Source organism: Numida meleagris, chromosome 25, assembly GCF_002078875.1.
Source record: "Numida meleagris isolate 19003 breed g44 Domestic line chromosome 25, NumMel1.0, whole genome shotgun sequence".
In the NCBI taxonomy this organism is placed as follows: Eukaryota; Metazoa; Chordata; class Aves; order Galliformes; family Numididae; genus Numida; species Numida meleagris.
In genome coordinates this window covers 1,107,861-1,132,889 of record NC_034433.1, presented here as the reverse complement: position 1 = coordinate 1,132,889, position 25,029 = coordinate 1,107,861, and the positions used below count along the sequence as shown (strand labels likewise).

Sequence of the window (25,029 nt, the reverse complement as noted above, 5' to 3'; positions counted from 1 at the left end):
GCTCTGGCCCCGCCCCCCTCTGCCTCATTTCCGGCTGTCGCAAAAGCGGCGTAAAGCAACGCCGGGCGCGGAGGCTGAGGTAAGGGCCGGGTGCTGCGGGGCCGTGCGTGTTTCAGGGGTCGTGCGTGTTTCAGGGGTCGTGCGTGCTGCTCCGGGGTACTGCGGGATCGGGGGTGCGGTGTGGGCGTGGGGAGGGCCGTAGGGCCTGGCTCGGGGCGAGGAACAGGCACCCCTAGGCCGGCCTGCTGTGCGTGAGGCCGGGACGGGGCGCCGGGCTGGGCCTGGAGGTGCCTCCCCCGACCGCCCCGGGGTTTGTGGGGGTGGGGGAGCGGGGCGCGGTGTGCTCGGGGGGCTGCGGGGGTGGCTGGGCCGCGTTCCGCACTGCGCCTCGCTCCTCCTCCTGTCCGCAGCAGCGCGGGAGCCTCCGCGCCTCGTTTCCTGAGAGCGGGCGGCTGCAAAGCGGCTGCTTCTCTTCTCCCAGCCCTCCTGCAAAGCAGCGCTCTGCTCGCTTGCTTTCCCCTCCCTTCTCGCTCGCAGGGCCCCGTGCTGTCAGAAATAGCCTTCGTTAAGCAGAGGGGGGCTGGAATGAAGAGCGCTGGTTCTTATACCGCAGCTGACCTTTGATTTACAACTGATTCTCACTTAACGGTTAGCTGTGTTTATTTACATAGGCCGACCCTTATCTGAACAGCAAACTTTCGTTTTCAGTCTCCTCTCTACCGCTGCTCTGTTAGGCTGTGTGGAGAGTTATGTGTTGCTGTCTTCAGGAGAGCTGGGATATTGCAAAGGTCCTCATGCTGGAGATGCAGCTCCTGCCCCCGTGCCTTCTCATAGCAGCTCTCTTTGATAGCTGGTGCTCTGTAGCTCCTGCATATTTCTTGCCAATCTTTAGAGGTGAAAAGGCAACGAGCTTTCAGCTGGATTGGGTTACGCTTAGGGAAAAGCCACAGCGGAACTGAAATAAGAAACAATTAAAAAAAAAAATTGCTTATAGCTGCTTAAAGGGGGTGTTGCTCGTCACCAAAGAGGCGAAGCTGCTTCAAACCTGCTGAACTCTCTCTTTATTTGTACTGCCATCGATTGATAATTTGAGCAGGGTACGTGGGTTATGTATACTCAGTGCCCTGGGAGGGATCTGTGTGGGACTGACTGTGCCTTGCTCTGTAATGTCAGTCAGCAATGTGCTGTAAGTTTCTGCTGCTGCTGAAATTTATGCGGGTGGCAGCAGCAAGAAAGGTAAACAATGCAACTTGCTACTTTATAACTGCATTGGGAGTGTTCTTTCCTGGCTTTCCCTCAGCAGTTCTCCAAATATCCTTCTTTTCGAAGGGAAAACTCTTACACAGCCTTTCTGGTTTGCTGCTGGCAAATGAAATGCTCTGTGGAGCACGAGAAACTTCTGATATATTTAAAACCTACCTGCATCCTTCAGCTTCAGTATGTTTCAACCCTTTCTGTTGCAGGATCTTAATGATTCTCCGTAACAGCTGTTACCTGCCAAATAGAAATTCTGACGCCACCCAATCCATGAGTGGGCATCGGAACCTCAAGAGGCGATGTGGGGAGTCGCACCTGGAATCCCCTGCGGGCTGTGCTCACGGTCCTGCTGCTGCTTGTGTGTTAAGCAAACTAGTTCAGTTGCCCACACCTCCCTTGTCAAAGCACCAGCTGAAACGGTTAGAAGAACACAAATATCAGAGTGCTGGACGATCGCTGCTTGAACCTCTGATGCAAGGTTACTGGGAATGGTTAGTTGGAAGAGTTCCGGCCTGGATTGCCCCAAATCTGATCACCATCATCGGACTGTTAATAAATATATTTACAACCCTGCTGTTAGTATATTACTGCCCAACAGCTACAGAGCAGGTAAGTTCTGGGCCTCTGTGTTTGTAGTTGCTGTGATCTGATAGCAGTTGGCACCGTTTCCCGGTGGGGCCCTGTGTTTACGGGGAGCTGTCTCTCCCTGGGTAGCCTGCAGTTTTCATAAAATGGTTGTAATGCTGGTGCCTCGGTGAGTGCTTGCATGCAGGAAGAGCAATGTGAGTTTTGGGGAGCGTGTGTTCTGTTGAGGGCTGGTGGAAGGGATGCTATGGACCAGTATGCACCGTGTGGAATGGAGTCTGGTACCAAAATAGGTGTTGTGGCAGCAGCTGTAAAGGACCTGCTGCAGCCCCACAAGGATATGCTTGAGTTTATTCTGGTCTGGAGGGAGGTGTCCCTGCCTATAGCGGGGGGAGTTGGAACTAGATCTTGAAGGTCCCTTCCAATCCAAACCATTCTATGATTCATGTGCAGACAACTGAAAAATAGATTTGCATGTGTTGCTTGCATTGCTTGTGGAGCTTTTGCCTGTTTGCTTTTCCTGTTTGTGACTGGGTTAGTCACCTTCAGCTATCTGAGCTAGAATTACTACACAACAAGAAGTGCAGGGTGACTTGATTGGCAGTTAATTGAGTGCTGCAAACCCAGCTAGAGTTGCAAAACAGTAAGCAATGCTCGATCAAACCAGGGACTGAGCACTGACAAAATGCTGCTCAGGAGATCAGGGCAGGCTGCTTCCTTCATGGGTAATGTAACTAACCCCCCCGGGCTGGGCTTAACGAGTGCCTTTCTGCATCCTCTGTGCTCCTGGCAGGCTGTGGTATGAGGAAGCTCAGATGAGGACCATAGACACAATGTGTTATGTGCTGTGGGAGCACAAAAGAGCCCTCTGGAGCAGTCTGCGATGTGAGAAGGCTGGACAAGAGCCAGGAGCTGTGTTCTTTGTGCTGAATGTACTGAATGCTCATGACCTGTTCTCAGCTGAACTGTCTCACCTTCTTGTAACTTCTGGTTTCTTGGATGTAGAAGTCTTTATAAGGCATTTCAAGTTACTGGCCTCATGAACTCTACAAAAACCTGCATGGGTTGATGCTGTGTGTCCCAGCTCCTTCCTGGTTCAGACAGCAGCGTTGCTACGTGCCTGTAACTTGCTGCTTACTCTGATAACAGTACAGGGCACTGAACCCCAGCTTCATTTAGAGCACCGTTGTACTGTGGTTGGTAATTAAACTTCTGACGTCCACGCTGAGCAAACTACAGAATCATACAGCTGTGGTTGCCTGTGTTAGAGTTGTTTCCCGTGTCCCAGTTGGGGAGTTACTTTGTGCTTGGTGGGTTCGTCTTCTGGCTTGAGCTGGAAAGGGGCTTTCTGCTGAGGTAGCGTTCAGCCTGGCCCGGTCTCGTTGCCATCTGGCACTGCAGCCCTGCGTGCTGGCAGGGCGAGGGGACGCCAGCTCCGTGGTGGAGCTGCAGGCTCCAGCTTTGAAGCGTCAGGCAGCTGTCTGGGGTGAGAAATGGGACTTCGGGATTCTAGAAACACCGTTTTCTTCTGAAAGCAGTGTCGCTTTGAGATGCAAATTGCTTCTTCCTTGCAGCTCAGGCTTAGTTCTGCTCTTTGCAAAAGCAAGTTGGCTACACCTTTTGTCAACAGGAGGAGTCATAGGAATGTAGCTTGCCCTTGCAGCTTTGCTGGTAGCTGAAGAGAAAATGCGTGTAGTTGTACCCTGTGTGTAAGGAGAGCCCAGTTGGCAAAGCACTGTGCAATCAAAGGGCAGCTGAGTTTGTGTCTTACAAAACCAAACAGAATCTTGGGTGCTGGGGGGGACTGTGAAATCTTAAGCAGATACTTCTACCTTAATTTTTTTTTTTGTATCTACACTGGTAACTAAGGTGGTGTTTAAGAATGAAGAGCCAGCAGTCTAATGTTTAAAACTTATGGAGAATATTGCATGACCACAAACGGTAACTTAAATATTGTGTATAAGATCTATACATGAGAAATAGAAACATGTCTAAGTGTGTGTGGCCTTCTGCTTCTGGGTGACCCAGTCCCCCTTACCTCTCTTGTCCTTGTGCCTGTTTGAATGGACACATTGCTAAAAGCAGAGCGTGGTGGCAGCAGAAAATAAATATGGTGGAGGAGCTGTGCTGCAGAGCCTGGAGCTTTATGGATTCCAGGAAATGTAGCTCAACCAGAGGTCTGAGCATGGGAGCACTGTGCTGTTGTTCTCAGTGCTGCAGCCTGGCCATGCTGGTGCTGGGCAGTGTTGCTGTACATAGCATGGCTCGCTGTGAAGGTGAGCTCAGCATCTGGGAGGCAGTTCCACATTCTGGGGGCGAAGAAAGTGTTCAAGTTCCTGCATCACTCAGCCACCTTACAAATTCCCCTACAGGAAATAGAAGCTGAAAAGGGTGTAGCTGTGTCCTGCTTTGCATGTGCAGTGCTGTGTCTTTTTTTTTTTTCAGATGCAGCTTCCTGCTTAGAAAATGCACTATGCCAATTAAACTTAGCTAGTTACTGTTAGCTTTGTTAATATTTCACATTCCTTAACACTCTCTGCCTGCCCCTGCAAGCTACTGAAAAATCCGTGCACGTGGCTTTATAGATCTCTAGGTAAGGAAGTGTGTGAAAACGCAAAGCGTGAGTTTAAGATGGTCTAAAGTTAAACTAAATCCTTATGTTTTAAAACATCTTTTACCCTCACTGACGATTCCTTCCTTAGGCACCTCCCTGGGCATACATTGCTTGTGCTTGTGGCCTTTTCATCTACCAGTCTCTGGATGCTATAGATGGGAAGCAAGCAAGGAGGACAAATAGCAGTACTCCGCTGGGAGAACTCTTTGATCATGGCTGTGATTCACTTTCCACAGGTATTGTCATTTTTTTTTAATTGAAGTATGAGGATTAAGGTAGTATTTCAAGGACCAAGTCTGAAATACAGGAAGTGTTCCTTTGCTGATGTGTGGGTTGTTCAGTTTTCATTCAGTTGTCTTTCCCTAGCCAGTAGCGTTGATCAGCTGAATGCCTTCTCTTGTATTACACTGAAAAACATCGAGCGTGTCACTAAGTCTGACCCAGCAGTTCTGTGTATGCTTTCTCAGGGTGAGATCTGAAGATCTACTGTAACAAACAGTGGAAGTGCTCTCCTCTATTAACTTAGATCGAATTGATACAGAACAAATGCAGGGCACGTTTGGAGCCTGAGCAGTGGGGGAGTGGAAGGCTGAGTGAGGCTGGTGTGGGTCAGGTCACTTCCCTGCTAGGTAGGTGGAGTTCCTGAGCCAGCCTGCAGCTCCCCCCCACTGCAGGAGGCTGATTAGTTGCTCCTAGTTATTTAAATTCTGAAGCTTTATATTTGCGTGAATACTTCTATCCAAGTCATGCATTAAAATGGTAATAATAAAGAAAAAAGCATAGATGCCTTACGCGTCTTGAATGGTGAAGCTTGGGTTTTCTTAGTGGTATAATAAAGCTGAAGAAAATGGGGGAAGATGCTCAGCAAGCCTTGGTTACACGAGGAAACCCTGAAGCTCTGTTCTCAGGCTTCAATTGCTCTGATCTGCTGACATCTAATCCTGCTTAGTTCAGTAAAAATGGAGGAGGCTCAGGAACCCTTAAAACTGAGAGCTTCTCTTAACTGATGGGAGCTGCAATGCACTTATTTTGTAATGAAAGTGTTTAGCTCTTATAAATGTCTATAAAACAAAACTCGCGGGGATACCTTTACACTCTGCTGTCTGGGTCCCGCGTTTGATTTGCTGCTGGCGAGGATCTTTACACACACGCACGCTTCATATTTTTTACTCTGTGACTGATTTTCTCCTGCAGTCTTTGTGGTTTTGGGAACTTGTATTGCTGTGCAGCTGGGGACGAACCCTGACTGGATGTTCTTTTGTTGTTTTGCTGGAACATTCATGTTTTACTGCGCGCACTGGCAGACGTACGTCTCTGGAACGTTGCGCTTCGGCATGTAAGTACCTGGGCTGAAAATAAAACTGAAACTTTGATGGCTTTCCTGTCTCATTCCTCTTCGTGGTTGTAGCTCTTAGCATTAGAGTAGTAGTAAATTGCTTATATTTGTGTATACGTGCTTAGGGCTTGCGGTAGCTGTTACCTGTTGGATCCCCAGTTAGTGCTGAATGTTATTTAGCTTGTCCTAGGAGTGGTGAAATGTCCCTTTGTCACCTTAGGAGTTTATGATTTGGTTTAAATATAAATAAACATGGGGCTTCGTCCCCAAGATGATCAAGCTTTTGTCAGGTGATGGTAATCTGCCTTAACCACCTCTCTTGATGTTACTCGACTTCTGATGATGCACAGTTAGACTTTACTACGCAGCATAACCCTTAAAGACGGCCTATAAATTGACATAGTGACTGCAACTTGAATTTCTGAATCTATTTTACCATAGGTTATTGCTCTGTCAATAATGGTACAAAAAAACCCAGCAGCTGAAGCTGCATTTACTTGTGCATGAGGGCGGATGTGCAAGCAGCTCCCAGGGACTGACTGAGCGATGGCATTTGCTAGCCTTCATGTGGGATGTACACTTGTGTTCAGAGATGTTGCCATCTAAAATATGTTTTAAATAAGCTGCGGAATGAATTTGCATCTGGAAACCTCTGAAATGTACCCATAGTTTGTATGGGATTTTGAAACAGTGCTACAACATACGCTGTTTGTGTGCAGTGCTGTTACTGACCTGTAGGTACTCACACTGCTAAAGCAGTGCAGCTATGGACCTCTAGCCTGCCCCAGTTCTTATGGGCAGGGTGCTGCTAAGACACCTGCCTCATAACTTGGGCTGATTTTTAGGCTTTTTCCTGTTGTGCTGTACTGAAGCTCTCGGTACCCAATGCTGTGTAGCTCCCTTTGAGCATCGTGGGGCCCTGATCATGACAGTTTTCCTCTTATCCGTCAAAGAGCAAAAATCCTTGGCATGTGCTTGACTTTGCAGATGGAGGTGTCAAAGCTGCCTGCCTTGTCTCGAGGCAGACACATACATTATTCCTGGTGTTCTGTAACTTCTGTTTTAGCTCAGGTGAGGCTCTTCATGCTGCAGCAGATGCTGTTGTTCCCCATGGCTTTACGTTAGGAGAACGTGATCCATCAGTATGTAGCTCATTTAGAGAAGGCAATTCAGATTACAGACTACGCTGTGTTGTAAACGCCTCTGTTTCTTCATTTGCCCCGTGTTGTAAGGTTAATGGACTGCCACAAGCTGACGTTCATTTCGATGGCGAAGAAGCTGAGCCTATTTGTTCTGTGAACTGATTCTTGCTGTTAGAAATTACTTTTCTGAAACTTCCATTTTTGCCAAATGTGAAGCTGAAAACAAGGCAATATTGCATCTACATCTTCAGATCTGTGGGCACATGCAGGCTTTGTTATTCTAGCTCCCAGATAAGTGGACTCAGGGACAGCTGACAAAATGTTTCAGTGCGCAGTGCTTTGTTCCTGTCTGTGTATCCTCAGGTGCGACTCTGAAATTGTATTTAATTACAGAGATCAGCTCAGCAGGCAGACTGTAAGTGGCTCAAAACAGCAACAGGCTGCTCAAGGCGGATTAATGCTTCACTCCTTAAACGCTGTTCAAGTTTGAGCAGTTAAGCCTATAATCAACTTGGCTTTCTGATGAAGTCCATCTGCAGAGCAGCAGCCTCCTCCCTGAAGGAGGAGAAAATTAGATTGCTTCTGCTCAATTGCTACAGAGTATTTATTGCAGGTAGAGACCAAAAACTGAATTACTAAACACACTGAACCAGCCACTTTGGTTCCTCCCCCCTGCCCACCAACAACATCAGAGCCCCTCTGGACACTCTGGGCTTGTTGAGACAGCTTCCAGTGATCTGTCTCTATCTAAATATTTTAATATTTTCATTAGTTTGGCAGCTGATGCACTTCTCGGAGCAGTTGGAATTGGTTAAGTGGCTCAGAAAGTCGCTAGAGGTCAGTATTGTGTAAACATCCACAGTGAGGAGGCTGGATCCCTCTCAAAGTTGGGTGAGTTACAGTGCGAGTCTATAGCAACATCAACAGTGCCAAGGCAGCAGGGAGCAGCATGGTGAGCGTGTTGTGTAGGAGCTGTGTTCAGAAACAAGCATCTCCCCTGGGAATGGGCTCCTGGAAGAGCAGGGACGTGCTGCACTCCTGAGGAGGCAGAAGGGTGACTTGGAATTGCAGGATAACATGATACTGGAGCAGTCCCAATAGTTACTTTGCTTTCCTGTCCTGTTTTTTTTTTTTTCAGGGCAGTAACTGGTTTCTCTGGGTTGTGGACTGGCTGTGCCACAATGCAGAATGTGCTCTGTTTCAGGCTCAGTGCAGGATGAGTGCAGCTGTGCCATAACTGGGGCATCTCATGTCACAGAAATCAAACTGTTGTGTCCAGCTGGACTCCCACACGTCTGTGTGGAAGCAGGTCTGGTGTTCTGAGAGCATCCTGCAGAAATGGGGGACGTTCAGAGGTATGGGGCACAAAACCTGAATGCAGTTTGCCTGCTGTTAGCTGTGCTGTTGTGGTTACTAGCACTAGTTCTTCTAGACCCAGACTCAATTCTGTTTGGATTCTGTTCTGCAGCTGCTCATTACTCTGGTTTTAAGAAATACGCTAGGAGAAGCTGTTTCTGCAGACTCAGTACTGCATTTACCCTTGCAAGGTCAGTGTGCAGGCAGCCTGACTCTGCAGGAGCTGTCTCAAATCCAGGGCAGTTCAAAATGAAGCTGGAGCTCTTAGTCACTGTTGGAGCAGAGTTGGATTCTGCACAGCAACTCGAGTGCTGTTGTAAGGGACCCAAACCACAGCAGAGGTGCTGGTGCAGCACAGACAGCGCGTGGCACGGAACAGGAGGGAGTCCTGTACAATCCCCAGTGCTGAGCTTGATGGCTAGTGCTGAGATCCCTGGAGCCCACCCAGAGACACGAGGATGTTGCTGCATCATGGTTTCCATCACTTCTCCTACGAGCTGTTCACTGGTTTACCCTAACCTTTCTGAACTGCCATACGGAAAGCTGGCGCTAGTAGAAATTAGTTATGTGTATGTATACAAACAATGGAAACTAGTTTCTAAGGATGTTTTGTAAAGGCACATCAGCAAACACTGAGAGGAAGGAACAGTTCTTACCAGCTTTCCTACAAGAGAGAAGTCAAAAATGGTGCTTCACGGTTTCAATAATAATCCCCAGAGTAAGCAGAAGAATTCAGGCTGTCTAATGAAACAGCCTTAGTGATGAATGTGGGAGAATTTGGGGGAACATTCTTCTTCGGTGACACTGTAGCAGTTCTGCACAAGCAAGAGCCCTATTGGTGGTTTGGGAAGGGAAGAATTCAGTTTGTTCTCCTTCTGAGCCCTCCTGCTGTACGACTGCTGAGGTAGAAAGGAGAGGGCAGTCATTGGGGCCGTATTTCAGAAACCAGCCAGGATGAAGCCTGAAGAAAAAGAGCCACTGTGTTGTCCTGGAAAGGCAATTCACTCCAAATGTCAAAACACAGAGATGGAAGCCTTCCAAGTCAAGAAAACTTAGCACATAGAGTACTGACTCTAGGGAACGGTGTCAGGATCTTGAGATCCTATGAGCGCGGGCAGGGATCACCCTTGCCTTAGAAACCTGCAGCTTCCTGAGGTTTTCCCAGTACTTCTTGAAGACCTTTGGCACCTCTGTTATCTGCAGAGGAAGCTTTGAAGCCCTGTAGTTTCTCTTGATGTCAGGGAGGACTTTGTTTCTCTGCACTTCCAAGAAGTGAAGCACAGCTGTGGTAGGTGTTAAGCTTGCTGCCTTCAGCTACCCACTGCCATGTGCTGGAGTTTCACTAAGGCTCAAGGTGTGTCAGAAATACGTACCGGTTTCTTGCTGCAGCACAGCCATAGAGAAATTCATCAGGGCTGAAGTAAACGATGAGGGGTTTTTCCACATCACGTTCTTCCCCCTCCTCTTCCCTTCCTTCTCAAAGTCCCTTGGCAGTGTTCTGAGCCAGGAACCGAGCAGCTGAGCTGAGGTGCTGCTCATTTCCTGCCCTTATCATTGGAAGATGCTGATCTGTGAAACTGGGAGCTCCAGAATCCCTGCATGACAACCACATCCTTCAGCGTGAGGTTTGAGCTGCGTGACTTTTAGCCTGTGCTAATTGGCAAAAGGAAAACTGTTGCCCTTTAGTGTGTTACAAAAGGGATGGTAGAAAAACCTTTGGGCTCACATCTTATTTTCACCTAAAAGAGAATTTTCCGAGCTGGAAATGGTTTTAATTTGCTTAAGCCTTGGCTTCTTCTGTATGGCTTGTTTTGTATTTCACTACACCCAAGCGAAAATGGTAGATTGGAATGGGTTGAGACAAAACTCTGTAATATCCCTTAACACAAAGCATTTGAGTTCCAGCATGCGTCTCACAGCCTCTTTCTGTTGTGCTGTGATGATGACCGTTTTCTCGCTGCAGTGCTTCCCTTAAGAAAACAATCTTTTGTCTCATGCCCAGATTTGTAGGTCGTTGCCCAGCCTGTGTAATCCCACTTGGACACTTGGTAGACAGGGATACGACAGATGGAAGAATCGTTTCTCGGAGCAGAGTGCTGCTGTGCAGAATTTTAAGCAATAAGCAGAGCCCCGTGAGTTTCCCAGCCTCATAACTTCCATTTTCTGATGGGGCAGGAGCGCTTCTTGGCTGCTTTGTTGTGCTGCGTGGGGCTGGGGCAGGGAATTCTGTACGTAGAGGAGGAGGGCACACAGCTCTTCCCCCATAGCTGTGTGCAGCAGAAGGGCTGTGTCAGTACTGACACGGTTCAGAGCAGCCTGCAGTGTAAGTGTCCATTTCCTGCTCTTGGTTGGTTCACTTCTTCTCAGGAAGTCTCTGAACTTGGGCTGCAATCCTTGAGTTCACCATTCTGGGCAAGAATCGACTGCAGCTGTTTCGAAACTTTGGAGCTTGATTCAGGGTGACACTCATAAAGCCCAGTGCCTCGTTTCATCGAACAGGGCCTTCCAAAAACTGCACATTCAACGTGCTCAATAAATTAGCACTGACAAGCGTATATTCTTCACGTATGACTAATCAGTTACGTGTTAATTGGCTCAGGGCTCCTACCAGCTTGACGAGGGAGCCTAGCAGAGCGGCCAGCCCACAAAAGACTTCTCACTGCCAACATGTAAGCAGAGTTAAGCACATGCCAAGGTCGGTGGCCTCTTCATTAAGCTTTCCTGGATAATGTTTAGAGGAAAAAAGCCATATCTAAATTGCAAATATCACTGAGTAACATAGGAAGAAAAGGAAAGTGTAGCCGTTCAGAAATACCAAAGTTATGCGTTGCGTGCGACTTTCTCTTCCTGTACTCCCCCAAAACAAGAATTTTAGATCTGCTTAAGCACTGATTGCATGCACTGTGATAGTGAAATGGAAGATGGTTACCAGATGGAAATTCGGGCATGGGACTGCACAATGCACTGAGCTGCTCTGACCACAGGGCATGCTGCTCTACGTGGACTTTGGGAAGCACTGCCCTGAGAAGGACTTGTTAATGCTGAAATACTTAGTGCTGTTTGGGCTTGAGGATGGGATGGGGAGAGGGGAGGTCTTGGGCTGTTCTTGCCTTGGAGCAAGGAGTTGAATCTTGTTTTCTTATCCAGTAATGACTGCATTTTTTCACGTGTTGAGTAGAATGGTGACTGGTATAAGCTCTGAGCGTGTATATCCCACATGGGTCATGGCATTTTATATTCATTAATAATGTCTCTCTGTGTGGTTGCTAATGCCCTTCTCTCACCCTTTAAATGTTCTCAGCGGTCACTTTCGTAACGTGGCACGGTGGTTTTCTGCATCTTGTTATTTTACGCCGCGAACGCAGATCTGCTCTGATGCGTTCACCGAAACCAAAGTGCTTTTAAAAAAAAAAATAAATGTTTTGAAATGTTTCTTTCCCTCGCACGTAGATTTGATGTTACAGAGTCGGTGCTCTGTACAGTAATCATGCAGCTCCTCACGGGAACCCTGGGGCCCATGTTCTGGAACTACACGGTAAAGCCTTAGCGCTCCCAGCAGCGGTGGCATGGACTGAGCTGCACCAGCACCTTTGTCATGCACAGAGTAACTGGGATAGGAAGCCCATCTTCCGGAGGGTATTTCACACCTGCTGTCATAGCAGGGGAAAAGGTTTGCCAAGTCTGAAAGGGCAGTAAAAATCCAAGCAAACTAAAGGGTTTTTTTACTTCTGAAAGCATCGTGGTTTTGCTTGAAAACAAAGCGGGGCTGCCCTGGAGAGGAGAAGCTCGCTGGGAGCGTTGTGTTTTGTCGTGGCTCTGCCTTCGCCCAGGAGATATCGAGGGCCCTGCAGGCAGCTCTGCCAGGGCAGGGGAAGAAGCTCTGGAGAGGTATTTCTTCACACACCACCTCACCAGGAAAGAAGAAGAATCGTTGGGCTCATTGAGGGAGCAAAGCTGCCCGTCATTGCTTAGAGATGCCTCTCTTGATCTGCATGGCTTCACCCTCGTCTTCCAATCTCTTAACTGCACTTGTAGCTTCATGAAGTGACTTTGATTTCTGCCTGGCTGGATTCTCAAGGGGCTTTTCTCTGCTTTGCCCCCCTTCAGGGACGACTTCTCTGTCTTATTTCAGCTTTTCTAGTCTTGTGTACCCAGGGTGGTCTGCTCCCTCCTCCCTGCAATGAGATGGTGCCATTAATAGGGTGTGAGTTAGGTTTTCTGAGATTTCTTGTTATTCCTGGATTGCTAGCCAGGAGTTTTCTTTGAGTCCTAGCTCTCAGGGTCCTAGGGTCCTAGCTCTGCTCTAAATCCAGCAGTGCTAGCAGCCAGGTGTGTGCAGCATCCCCTGGGCAGTGTCAGGTCTGTGTGCTCTGAAGGCTCAGCTGACCTTCTTAAATACTTTGGCGGCGGCCTGTGGAAGGCTGGAAATACTCTCAGACATACTTAGTTTCAGGAAATGGTGACAAAGCAAGTAATGGCTGGAAGGAAGGAAGAGTTCGATCAAGATTTTTGCCCTGCTGTGATACGGAAAGGTTCAGCAACTTCAGTATGGTGGTTGTGTGAGAGGAACCAACTCAAATTCTGTCGAGAAAGTGAACAGATTTAAATGGATGAGGACCCAGTGCAGGGGAGAGGGAAGAGTTCTGTCACTTTGCGCGGCTGGGGAGGAACTAAAGGAGATTTGTCTAGACTCCAGCGATGGCATCGCCCTTGGGAACGGTGCCTTTGCCATGCTTCACAAATAAATCACTGCTTGGTGGCACTGCTGAGTGCAGCAGGTGTCAGAGTTCTGCCTCTTGTCCTCCAGCAGCAGAACACAGTGTTTGCTTGTGGCAGTTTCCACTATGTGCTCTAACTTTAGGCACGCCGAATTCCAGAACGGCCTTAATCATAAATTCTTGCACTTGGATGCCTTCTGGCATCTGTGTTCTCAGTCTTAACTAATAAATGAAGATGCTGCTGCTGTTTCCAGGTATTTGCCTGGCGCACAGACAGTTATTTAGCAGTTGGAGATCGATGGTGTAGATTCTATTTCAGCGTTGCTCTGTCTCAGAAATGGATGAGCTGCAGGAAATTGCTATTTGTGCTGCTTCGGATCTGATAGCTGTTTCACGTGACAGTCCCTTTTGATGAGAAGCTATAATCATAACCATATATAATCATATAAAATCAAAGCATATAATCATCCATTGTCTTGGAGCTGCTGCCAGAGGGGCAAAATAGGGGGTGCATGGCTTCCTGCACCATAGCCAAACCTTGCAGTTGTGTGTGCTGGTAGAAAGGCTTTTAATGCGTGAAGGAGGAAAAAAAAAAATCCTAAAAATTGCCAATGGAGTTTGCTCCCACTTTTAGCTTGCGGACAGATTATTTAGAAGACCAGCTAGGTTTTTAAAAACAAAAAAACTCCAAGACTTCAGGACTCGAGTTAAATAACGGAGTCTAAACAGGTTTAGTGTATTGTGAAGCGTGAACGTGCAGGCTGAGGAGCTGCAGCTCTGCACACCTCTTCCCCCAGCTCTGCACTGTCAGCCCCGGTGGCTCGTGGTGCCGTGTCGCTTGCTGCGACGTTTCGCTCACGCTTTGCTGTTTCTTGTAGCCCAGAAGCGGGAGCTGTAATAACCAGGTGCTAGCGATGCTGCTTAGCGCTGCGTCCGCTGCACCTACAGGAGCTGAAGGTGAACGGATCTGGAAAATACTCAGCCCTTGTCTGGGAAATGTTACAATAGCTTTGTTCCTGAGCATCTGCTCTCCTGGCAGAGAAGGGAAGCGCTGAGCGCGAGGCTGGCGTGGCGAGGCAGGTGCAGTGAGTTGCAGCACGTGCAGCACTGCTGCAAGAGTTGGTGAGCACCTTCAGCAGCTGCAGCAGCGCTGCTGCCACGCGGGGTCAGGCACGCCAGCAGCACAGCGTGAGAAGCACCTTCTCACACTCACAGCTCCCACAGCTCTCTGGCTTTGTGTTCTGAAGCCCTCGGGTGTTCGCAGTTCATCTTCAGTGAGCTCTCGCTGGTAGCAGTCGTTGATGTTGTTTGGCCCGGTCCCCGCTTGCTGTCCTCTGTTCTGCAGAGCTCCCATTTGTTGTTCTTTCTTAACACAGTGTGCTGTGGAATCAGGAACTTTTCAGGGTCACTCTCAGTGGTTTTTTTTTTTTTTTTTTTAACTTTTCAGGGTCACTCTCAGTGGTTTTTTTTTTTTTTTTTTTGCCAGCCTTGCAATTAAAGGTTCTGTCAAGGCGTTCTGAGGTTGTTAAACCAGGTCTGGGTTCTTTGTAGCTTTGTCTTCAGTCTGCTCTTTGTTCTTTGGCTGCCTGTCCCTGGTGACTTTTAAAAACTCGATTTGGGGTCTTCTGTTTGTTTTGTCAAAGATAAAACAGTCCTTGGTTTATTTGACAAGGCAGTCTTTGGAACTAGACTGCTGTGTGTCTGCTGAGGAACTTTGCAGCCACTCCGCATCCATCTATTGTAGTGTGGGCACGTCTCATGGAAACTGTTTCATCTTCTTCGTTCCATAGGCTCTGCAGAGCAGCTGCGTGTTGTGCCATACATCTCAGCATCGTCCAAGCGACAGAAACTGTTTGGGCAATGCTGACGTGACTCAATCTATCAGGAAACAGCAGGCAGAAAACTGTCAGGTTAGGGGAAGTGTGGCCCCAAGCGATTGCTGAAAATATCCCAGCAAAGAGGCTGTGAGGAACCCCCGTACTCGAGCTGCAGGACTTCTGCTGCTCGTTCTTCCCCTCTGTTTGTCTTAGGATGTCCACTGTAGCATTTAAACATACAAACACATGGAGAAAATAGAATCAGGCTTTGAACTGCCTCATTCCCTTCTTGCTTTGAAATGGTTTCCTGCAGGCCTGCGTTCGGTACCAGGCCGTGCTGCAGTAATTCCACCGGGGGCTGCACAGCCCGGGGCTTCTCTTGCTCAGTTTGCCAGATTCCACTTTCTCTCTGTGTGTCGGTGCCACCTCTCCTTTTCCATTCAAACAAAAATATTTTTCTCTTTTCCTTATGCAGTATTTTGTCGTCTTATCCCTGTCGTAGGAAGAGGCACCTCAGTGTGCCGAAGAACTTTGTTTCATGAAAGAAAAGCTCTATTTCTGGAATATTTAGGCAGGAGCTGTTTATCCACCTGCTCTGCAGATAATTCCCCTAGCCACCAAAGCTGGCTGTTGTGCAGGAGAGGAGTTCTTAGCCCAAGGTCCTTGTAGTCGATGGCCAAACCCTTCCCAGCTCCCCGATGCCATTTCTATTGGAGTTCTGGGAGCGGAGCTGAGGGCTGTGGGGTGAGGGCTGTGCTATGGCTCTGTGCACACGGATCTCGTGCTGGCTGCCTAACCTGAATCCAGGTGCTGCTTCCACGGGTTGGTCAGGCCCCCAGCTCTGGGTAAGAGCTCGGATCACGAGGAACTTGATCTTTGGAAAATGTTTTCTGAGCGTATGACCTGATCAGTTTGCATTAAGATGACTGCCGTCAGAAGAAACCTGGTTCAGTGTCCAAGGGGAGCTAAAACTCAATTACCTACACCCATCACAGCTCAGTTTCTGTGAGCTTTCTCACTGCTTTGTATTCTTTGAGGTCATTGGCAGCAGTGAACTAGTTGCCCTGCACAGGTTAAATGTGAAGCTGAGCTGCAGCCCTTCTTCAGCCGGACACGCTGCAAATACATTTCCTTGCTGGTTCTAAAAGCCAGGAGGAAGTGATCTGCATCTGATCAGATGTTTTGTATCTCACTTCTCTTGCTTGGCAAAGCAGATTTTCTTGCTAGGGATGCTGAAGGCTCCATTTGTTTGTGTGAGGACTGAAAACGGGGATTTTCAGAGCGCTGTTACCTTCTTGAGGATGCTGATCATTTCCACCAGCTCTCACTGCCTTGCAGCATTGCCACGGAGCGAGTCAGGACACACGAGGACCCCTAAGGTTATTTCCTTTGTGTCTCCTATCTCCGTGATAAAGCAAAAAACCGACCAAAAAACCACACAACTTACAAAGCAAACACTGACAGGTAATCCTTCATTGGCATCTTCTCTGCCTTTTGTCTGACAGCTTTGACCAAACTTTTTTTCCATTACACCCCAAGTCCAGCTTGTTCCTGGGCGTTGCCCTCAGGGTGAAGTTGCACAGGGGCAGCTGTATCAAAGAAGCATGCAGAGCACTGGGTCTCGTTATGCAGCTGCTACTGACCTCAGCAGGATCCTTGAAGTAGCAAAGCGTGCGGTGACTGTGAGTCCCTCAGGTAGAGCTGTCTGATTAGAGCTAATGCATGTGCCACAAACCTTTGAGATTGGCCCAAAGGATTATTTGTGATCCAGTATTTGAGTACGAGATGGTACTACATGGCTCCTTATAGGACACCAGAGTCCTCTTTGCATTTTGCTTCTGTCTTTGACTCCTGTTTCTGGAGCTGGTTTGTATGACTTTGCTTTTTCTTCTCGCTAGCTCGGACTTCTTTCTGTTCGATGATCTTTAAAACAAAGACTCAAACTCAGTCCTTTCTGTAAGCCTTTCCTTCCTGCCCTTCTGCAGCCAGCTCGGTTGCTCTCGTTGCTGGATGCTGCACTGTGTAAGCAGCAGCAGTGCAGCTATCTGCAGCTTAGCTTTGCATCCCTCTTCAGGGATTCTTGTTTTGTTTTCAAGCACGATGCTTTTCAGAGAGAACATTCACTGGGGAGAAAAATACAGCAGGGGATACAATAGTGGCTAAAAATATCTTTCAGATATTACCTTTTGATTTTTTTTTGATGGGCAAGGTTAAAACTGAACACTTATTCCTGCAACTGGCAGTGGTCAGGTAGAAAAAAATTAATGGCAAAATGGATTTTTATTGCACTGTGAAATTTAAAAAAAAAAAAGTGTAAAACAGCATGGCTTTTACTTTTAACAGTGAAACTAAAATATATTTTTGCTTTCTAAGGTATTGATGCCTCTTCTGTTTTCCTCAGGACCTTGAAGTTCTTTACACTGTGCATGATAGAGGGCAGCTGCTGAGCTTGCAGATAATTGACTTGAAATTGCTTTGAGTAATTCTGCTTTTTTTTTTTTTTTTGGCTTCTTGTACTTAATCAGAATTGATGTGACTGAAGTGCAAATCTTCATAATAATCATGCATTTACTGGCAGTGATTGGAGGACCACCTTTTTGGCAATCTCTGGTAATTTTGTTCATGTTCTTATTTTTATCCTTTTTTAATAATCTCGTAGACACCTGGAAGATCCACCTGCCTACAGTCATACAGTTCCCTTTGTGAGGGAGGTCTTCCCCTTTCCTCATAATTAGCAATGAAATGGCAACAGTTGTACACTCTGGTTTTACCAGAGTTAATTTAAAAAAAAAACAAAACAAAACAACCCTTATTTTGTATTTTGTCATATTTTGCAGGTAGGAAGCTACCAAACGTTTCCCAAAACTTAAATGCACCTTCGCTGAAGCCCAGCTTCCTTTGAGTGAGCTGGCCAAAACTTGAATGAATTTCATGCCACAAGCTAGATCAGGAGCAGGAGAGTACTGAGTTGGACTGATGGTATGGAGGAGAGTTCTGGAGATCAGCTGGGGCCCATCAGTAGATAATTTGGCCTGAGCGTGCTTCTCAGCTCCTGCTTAGGTGATGGCAACAAAAAGCAAAGCAAATTGTCGTCCTCTTTAGAAAGATCCTTCAGACTGAGCCTGGGCTGGGTGCAGCTGGGTCCCGTGGGCTTCACGGGGCCACCCAGCTCAGCAGGCAGCTCATGTGCTGCTGCAAAGCCGTGTCACCTCGTGTTATGTATTCTGTTGTATCAGCATTCATGGAGCCACGCTGGGCCTTTGAATGCACGTGAACACGCACATGTATGAAACAGGAACAAATGCCTAGAAGTAAATTCCAAAGGATTGATTTCCTGGAAGGCTTTCCTTCCTGAGTACTGAACACATTTGTGTACCGATGAGCATCGTTCTAAAGGTGGATAAGGGAATCTTGATTTACCATAAAACCAAGAGGTGGTCAAAAAAAATTGCCAAATCACGTCACCCCAAATCACTGATTGATTTACTTTTCTAATCCGCTTTGCAAAACTGGAGAAATGAACCCTCTAATGTTGGAGAGAAGGTCTGGCACGAGGAGCTAACCCTGGTTGCCTCCATTTCGCTGCGTGTGCTTTTGGTTTGAGCTGAAACAGCCCCAGAAATCGCGTGAGCTGCAAAGTGCATAAAGAGCATCAGCGTGGATTGAGCTCTATCTCCAAAAGAAACGAGGCTGCAGGGTCGTGCTGCTGGTGCCAGACTTCTCCAAAGCCATGACTGCGGCCAACGTCCACGCAGCTGTTACTCCGTGTTACCAGGAGGGATTTCCCAATTGAATCTCCCTGTTTCCTTTTCTCTCTTTTTCGGAAGGAAAGCAGGAAGAATAAGAATCTCTGCTATACAGCAACCCCTGGCACAGTTCGGTGCTAGGTGGAGTTTGGGTTGTGAAGGTTTGTCAGCAAAATCTTGAAGTCTGTGGGAAGTGCTGCGTTGCAACATTTGGTGAAACAAATTCCCCAGTGCTATACTGGGATTATGGGGGAATCTCCCCAGAGAGTAAATGCCACCAGGCTTCCCATGACAATTAGTGATTTTCCTTTTTCTCCTTGCGAGGTTGCTGTTATTTACGGAGATAAACACCGTTTGCTATTTGCAGAGCAAAATATATCCCATAAAAAAAAAAAAAAAAAACAAACAACACCCCTGTTCAGTGCTTCCTATGGCAGCAAAATTGGTGGCTTGGGATTTGGATTTGTTTCTGCTCGGGAGGGGGAAATCAAGGGGATGAAACGGGATGAAACGTGTGGTCGTGTGCTCAAACATTCCACTTTCCAACGCTAACATGTGACAGGCGAAACAATCCCAGTTTGCTGAAGGGCAGAGTTGTGCATTTTGTCAGGTGTTGCTTTCATTGGCATCCTCTGTTCTGAGAGCCGGGGCTGCCTGTGCTGGGTCAGCGTGGGGTTCTTCCAAGCGTGTCCAGGTGCTGTCCTGCCAGCAGCTGCTGCTCTGTGCTGTCGGTGCACGGTGAGCAGCTCTGCAGCTGAGATCTCATTGGCAACACTGTGAGTAAAACAAGCAGACTTTGGTTGTGTGGGTCCCTCTGGCTGCTGCCCACACCTGGCTGCTTCCCGGCTCTGTTTTAACCGCTCCCCAAACTGGGATGGCATCTGGAAGAATCCACGGCGAGTCTGCAGGCCTGAGGTTCGTCTTCTGGTGAACGATTTGCTTGAATTCATTCCCTACCAAGCATTCTTTAATCCACTCCGTGCCTGTTGCCGCTTGTTTTTGTTAACATGCTTGCTTTTCCAAGCCAGGCCTTGGTATGCTTGCTTAACCAGGACGTGCCCTGCTTCCAGGAAGCTCTCTGTGCAGTGTGGCCTTTCTCTTTGGATCAGTCACTTTGGAGACGTTTTTTTCCCCCAGCAAAATCCCCTTTTCTTTGGGAAACTTCAGCTTTCATCTCTCGATTCCTGTATGAGGCATACCATTGCTTTCTTCTTGATAGAAAAGCACATTTTCCATGGCAGCACAGGTACCTTCCTTAGCCAGAGGTGAGACCTTCCCAAGTTCTGTGCCTCATACCATTAATGGACGATTGCAGCTAGCGCTCCGGTCCGTGGCAGCCTGCCTTTTGTTTGCTGCATATTCTTTCTTTACTATCTTTCAGAGGATGTTTTTCAATTAACAGTGCAGCCCGAGCAAGGGGAAGCACGTGTGAGCATCACGAAGCTGTGCTGCCCAGCTGGGATGTGTGGTTTGCAGTGGAGTCAGCACTGCCACACAGAGCCCTGAGGAGATGGAGAGCTTAAGCTGTGAAGCACAGCAACGTGTTAAACACGTTCTCTCTGCTAAAAGCTGCACTGAGTGTAACTGGCAAATAGAAACAAGCTGACCTCTTGTGGGCTTCTGTGTGTGGCTGGGCTCCTTGCTGCTGTTGAGGGCCAGGTGCTGGTTCAGGTGGGCTCTGCAGTGGCTCTGCAGAGGGCATGGGAAGGTTTTTGGTGGCGGTACAGATGGAGCTGGAAGGCGTTGTTGCGTCGCTGTGCCTCAGCACCTGCTTCCATAACATCTCTGCTGTGGTTTGTTTGAGCTTTCTTCATTTCTGGTTTCTCCTCTTCTGCTCAAAACACTGCCGCTACGTGAGGAAAACAACTGCTTTTCAGATCTGACTGCGCTCACTTTTTCCACTTAGCAACCCACCTGCTTGTGCTCCCAAGCTTGCTCGACTCTGAGCTGACTTGTCTGATCTGTTTGCTTCCCTTGCCTTGCCCATAAGGCAGCACCCAGCTTCTTACAGGTCTTTATTTAATCACCCCCAGTGCCTCTTGCTTTGCCCGGTGTGATCATGGGCTGCAGCCACGGTCAGAAAAGATCATGGATGCTTCTCTCTTCCCACTTGGTCACTGGATGATGTAGCTTGTGGGTCTGAGCCTCTGCTTCTTTGCTTTTGGCAGTTCTTTCCAGGTAACTGAAGATGAGTCTCACTTCATGGGAAGCTTGATGGAAGCTCGATTGGAAAAAACCACATATTTCTCTGATGTGCTTTGTGAAATAAATACACAAATAAGTCTCTGCATAGCAGAGAGGGGGGAAAAAAGAACACAACAGATGTAGCGTTGGAAAGTGGAGTGCTTGAGTGCACCAGAGGTATGAAAGCCGGCTGTGGTGTGCTTGTGCATCTCTAACTCCTTTTCTCTTTTCCATTAAAGATCCCAATACTGAATATTCAGGTGAAAATATTCCCAGCTCTCTGTACTGTGGCAGGAACCATATTTTCCTGTACAAACTACTTTGGTGTAATCTTCACAGGTGGAGTTGGCAAAAATGGATCCACTATAGCAGTGAGTACTCGCTTTTACTCCTTTTAGTTCCTGTGGCTTTCCAGCCATGACCTTGGCTTTTATTTTTACACAAAGGAAGTATAATGGTGCTATTTTCCATTCAGTTCTTTGGCTTGGAAGAGGAAGTTAATATAGTCTGTGTAAGAATAGTAGCTTCAGAAATCAAGGGTTTTAAATTTGTGTGCTTAAAAAGGCTGCAGTGCTTTGATGTTTGCTTTTGAATTAATCCTCTGAAACAGGTAATAGAAATACGTATCTCCAAGAAGTTCACAGATGTCCAGTGCAGAAATGCACTCAGAAGGAAGCTGGCCGGGCAGATCAGTATGGCTTTGCTCATTCTGAACGATCTGTGATATTCATGTTACCAGTTAAAGAAAGTACAGATTTCTGTGCAAGCATCTTCTGCTGCAATGGGCAGTATTGGTTCTGAAGCCCAGGGAGTTTTCCAGAAGGCCATTCGATGCCAAGTTGTTAACGACTTGCTGCTTGGAAGGCTGATTTATTGCTTGTTAAGCTGGCACAGAGAGAAATCTCTCCCCTGCCTGGGTGACCAGTGTCAGAGCTGAGCAGTTCTTGCTTTCTTGTTGCTCGGCACAAGGGAGGTTTGACCACAGGCTCAGCTGGTGCTCGCTGGAGTTTCACCACATCTTGTTCCTGTTATTGCTGGTGTAGAGACATTTGCTTCTAATGTGTTTTCAGTTTAAAAACCACGTCTGCGTGCCATGTGAGTGTTTGGCTTGCTGAGATTATTTTGCAGCGTGCGCCTTTTGTCAACTTAATGCTTTAACTTTATCTCCCTGTAGGGAACCAGCGTCCTTTCACCTTTTCTTCATATTGGGTCAGTAATCGCCCTCGCTGCAATGATCTACAAGAAATCTGCTGTGCAGCTCTTTGAGAAGCACCCCTGCTTGTACATACTTACTTTCGGTTTTGTATCTGCTAAGATAACAAACAAACTCGTGGTAAGTACACCAGAGCAGTAAGATTTCTTGTAGCACTCCAAGTTCTCTGGTTATTCCATCCACTGACTTGCATTTGTTTTGCGTAGCAAAGTGATAAACACACTTTGGAGGTGCAGGGGATGGAACACAAGCCTTTCTTCCACTTGGATCTGCAGCTGATGCCATAGTCACGCAGTTAGGCAACAGAAAGCTGTACTGGCTCTGAGTTCTCTCCCTTCTTCTCCCCCTCCCCAGCTTTCATCCACATCTCTGCAGTGTATTTGTGCACGTGGGCAATGAGCAGGGCTGGAGGAGAGCTGGCTGAAACCCTCCCCAGTGCATGTGCAGAGGAGAGGAAAGTTTGCTGGGGGAGGAGAGAAGCTGGCAGAGCTGCTGGAGCTTGGGAGAAGTGCTTGAGTTTAACGTAACCCATTGGAAAGAAATAGTAGTTAAAATCATTTCCTGGGTTGTAGCAGGGAGCAGATGAACCAAGTGCTGCCCCACACTGTCTCAGTCCCACGAGGAGGATACGTTGTGTGAGCACATGAACTGGATCTGTGCTGGGTGTGTAACCCTCGATGGAAGAAAAGCTTCTTTCTCAGCAGGCCCAGCTCACTGCGCAGTCACAGCGCTGGCTGGGCCAGGAGGATGAGGATGTGGCGTGGGGAAGGGCAGCCTTTGTGCAGGGTGTAAGCGTGCACGGAGGGGGGAGTGTGAAGAGTGAACCTGGGCACAAAGAGACTTGCTCTTCTGGTGCCTGTCTCCCTCCACCCATTGATTCCTGTCTCACAAGGATAGCCAGAGAGGTGGAATGAGAAAAGTGACAATTCTCTGTGGTCTTGAAGATGTAGCAGTTGTGATTTTTTTGTTTCCAAGCTCAACTGAAGGTAAAACGTATCCCCTTTTGTTTCTGGCAGCAGGAGAAACTTGGGGGCTGGAAAATGCTAGGTTGTTTTCTGTAGCTACGTTTGTTGTGAGTGAAGGGAACTTTTCTGCAAAGCTTGCATCTCATTGAGCTGTAGGCTCCCATGACTAAACCAGTGTCCTGCTGTCACCAGGCATCTGATGCATCTTACTATAACGTGGCTTTAACTGCAGCTTTTTTGGCTTTGTGTGAAATCAGTGTCTTGGCTGGAGTACGTTAATGTCTTAAACTTCCTCTTTTTTTTTTTTTAATTTTTTAACTGCAGGTTGCACACATGACCAAAAGTGAAATGCACCTGCACGATACAGCTTTCATAGGCCCGGCACTACTGTTTCTGGACCAGTATTTTAACAGCTTTATCGATGAGTATATTGTACTCTGGATTGCCCTGGTAAGTGTGGGCTCGCTTTGTCAGTAATCATGGCTGCATTGGTTGAACCTAGCTGACTCCCCTTGAGGATGGTGGCACTGGGAACCTGCTTGGCTGGGTTGATTTTCAAGTAGGGCTGTATTCAAACTGAGGTGAGGAGGGTTTGCTTGGTGCATAGTTCACGTGGTTGTAAAGCAGTGCAGCAAATCTTCAGAGCTTTGAGTATTTTGGCAATCTGTGGTGATGCCTGATCAGGAAGGGAATGTGTCATTTGTGGTGCAGGAGTGGCATGGCTCTGCCTTCGTCTCGTGATGGCAAGAATACCCGTAGTTATTGGTAGAACACATGAAGAGAAGAGTCTTAGCATTAAACTCATGCGTTTTTCAAGCAGTCAGCTGCTATCCCATTATCTACCAGTGTTCACCTTTCAACAGAGCTGATGGCTGCAGCACAGTTGTTACTGTTGGGAGTGAATGGGAGCATCCCACGGGATTCGTGCAGCCAATGGAACATTTTCCTTTCTCGGGCCCTGTAGCTTGCATTTCTTCTTTTACAAAGCTGAAGGCGGCTCAGCATTTTCAGAAACTGTCTGCAGGAAGCAGCTATTCCTGCAGGCTCTGAGACCTTGCTCTTGAAAGTATCCCCCTGGTTATTTCTTCTAAAGCACAGGGATCATGTCACACTGGTGTAATGGGAACACGGATCTGACGTGTCACTCTTCTTTCCCCTGGCAGATCTTTTCTCTCTTTGATTTGCTTCGATACTGTGTGAGTGTATGCAACCAGATTGCTGCCCACCTGCACATCCACGTGTTCCGAATCAAGTCCTCTTCCACTCATTCTAATCACCATTAATAATCGGGGAGCCACCGTAGGGGAAAACGAGCAACGAGTTGGTTTTCTACATGAACAGATATCAAGGCGTGTAGGAGACGAAGGCGAAAAGCAGAGAAGAACAAAATAATTTATAATCATCGATGTTGTATAACTTCTATTCTTTGGTATCGGTAACACTCCTTAACTAGTCTCCTGCCTGAGAGAGTGAATTCCAAGTACACCCTAGTCAGCTCTACATGTAGTCAACTCTGTTGGTTCCGAGCCCAGGAAAGCATGCAGAGAGCAATGCTCTCGTTGTAATTACTTTGACGACAAAATAATCTATGTATGGTGAATGGATCCCCAACAACCGAAGTTTCTAATGTAGTATAATTACAGCTGCGATACGACTTGCTTTTAATTTTAATATTTCATCATCTCTTAGTGAAATACATGTTTAGTGTCCACTTGAAATTCATTTACTAAAGACCCGAGCTGGTCACAGCAGATATCGCACTGGCTTGTGTGGCTGAAGCAGCTGTAGAGGTTTGAGTCCAGACTGCTGTGGTTCATTTGCTGAAGCATTGCTGATGGAAGTGGTTTCTTGGCTGGAGAATACAGAGCAGGGTTCTGCGAGAGGAAGGGATGACCGGCATGCAAAATAGTGTGGTATCTTTGTCAATTAATTTTATTTTTTTAAATAAACGTTTATCTAAAAGACAACTTATTTCTCAATTTTCTTCAGTGGAAAAAAAAAAAAAAACTTCCTTAAAAAAAAGAAGATTTTACTGTTTACTTTTTTATGTATGAAACTTAAGCAAGATTTCCTTTCTGCTCTTAATAAATAAGAAT

The 25,029-nt window shown here is 47.3% G+C and overlaps 1 protein-coding gene across 5 annotated transcripts in view; it reads left to right on the top strand.

Moving 5' to 3' along the window:
* CEPT1 (choline/ethanolamine phosphotransferase 1) overlaps window positions 1-24,901 on the top strand; it is a 26,088-nt gene extending 1,187 nt beyond the window's left edge. For 2 of the 5 annotated variants that reach the window (XM_021377531.1, XM_021377528.1), the window contains exons 2-9: window positions 1,464-1,866; window positions 4,545-4,692; window positions 5,651-5,792; window positions 11,741-11,825; window positions 20,995-21,126; window positions 21,930-22,088; window positions 23,258-23,383; window positions 24,097-24,901. In XM_021377531.1, the coding sequence (XP_021233206.1) occupies window positions 1,471-1,866; window positions 4,545-4,692; window positions 5,651-5,792; window positions 11,741-11,825; window positions 20,995-21,126; window positions 21,930-22,088; window positions 23,258-23,383; window positions 24,097-24,216 (1,308 nt within the window). In that variant the 5' untranslated portion in view covers window positions 1,464-1,470 and the 3' untranslated portion in view covers window positions 24,217-24,901. Of the gene's footprint in view, window positions 1-6; window positions 80-131; window positions 157-1,463; window positions 1,867-4,544; window positions 4,693-5,650; window positions 5,793-11,740; window positions 11,826-17,350; window positions 17,436-20,994; window positions 21,127-21,929; window positions 22,089-23,257; window positions 23,384-24,096 lie in introns of those variants that run through there. The other 3 variants (XM_021377529.1, XM_021377527.1, XM_021377532.1) reach the window with 3 other exon arrangements.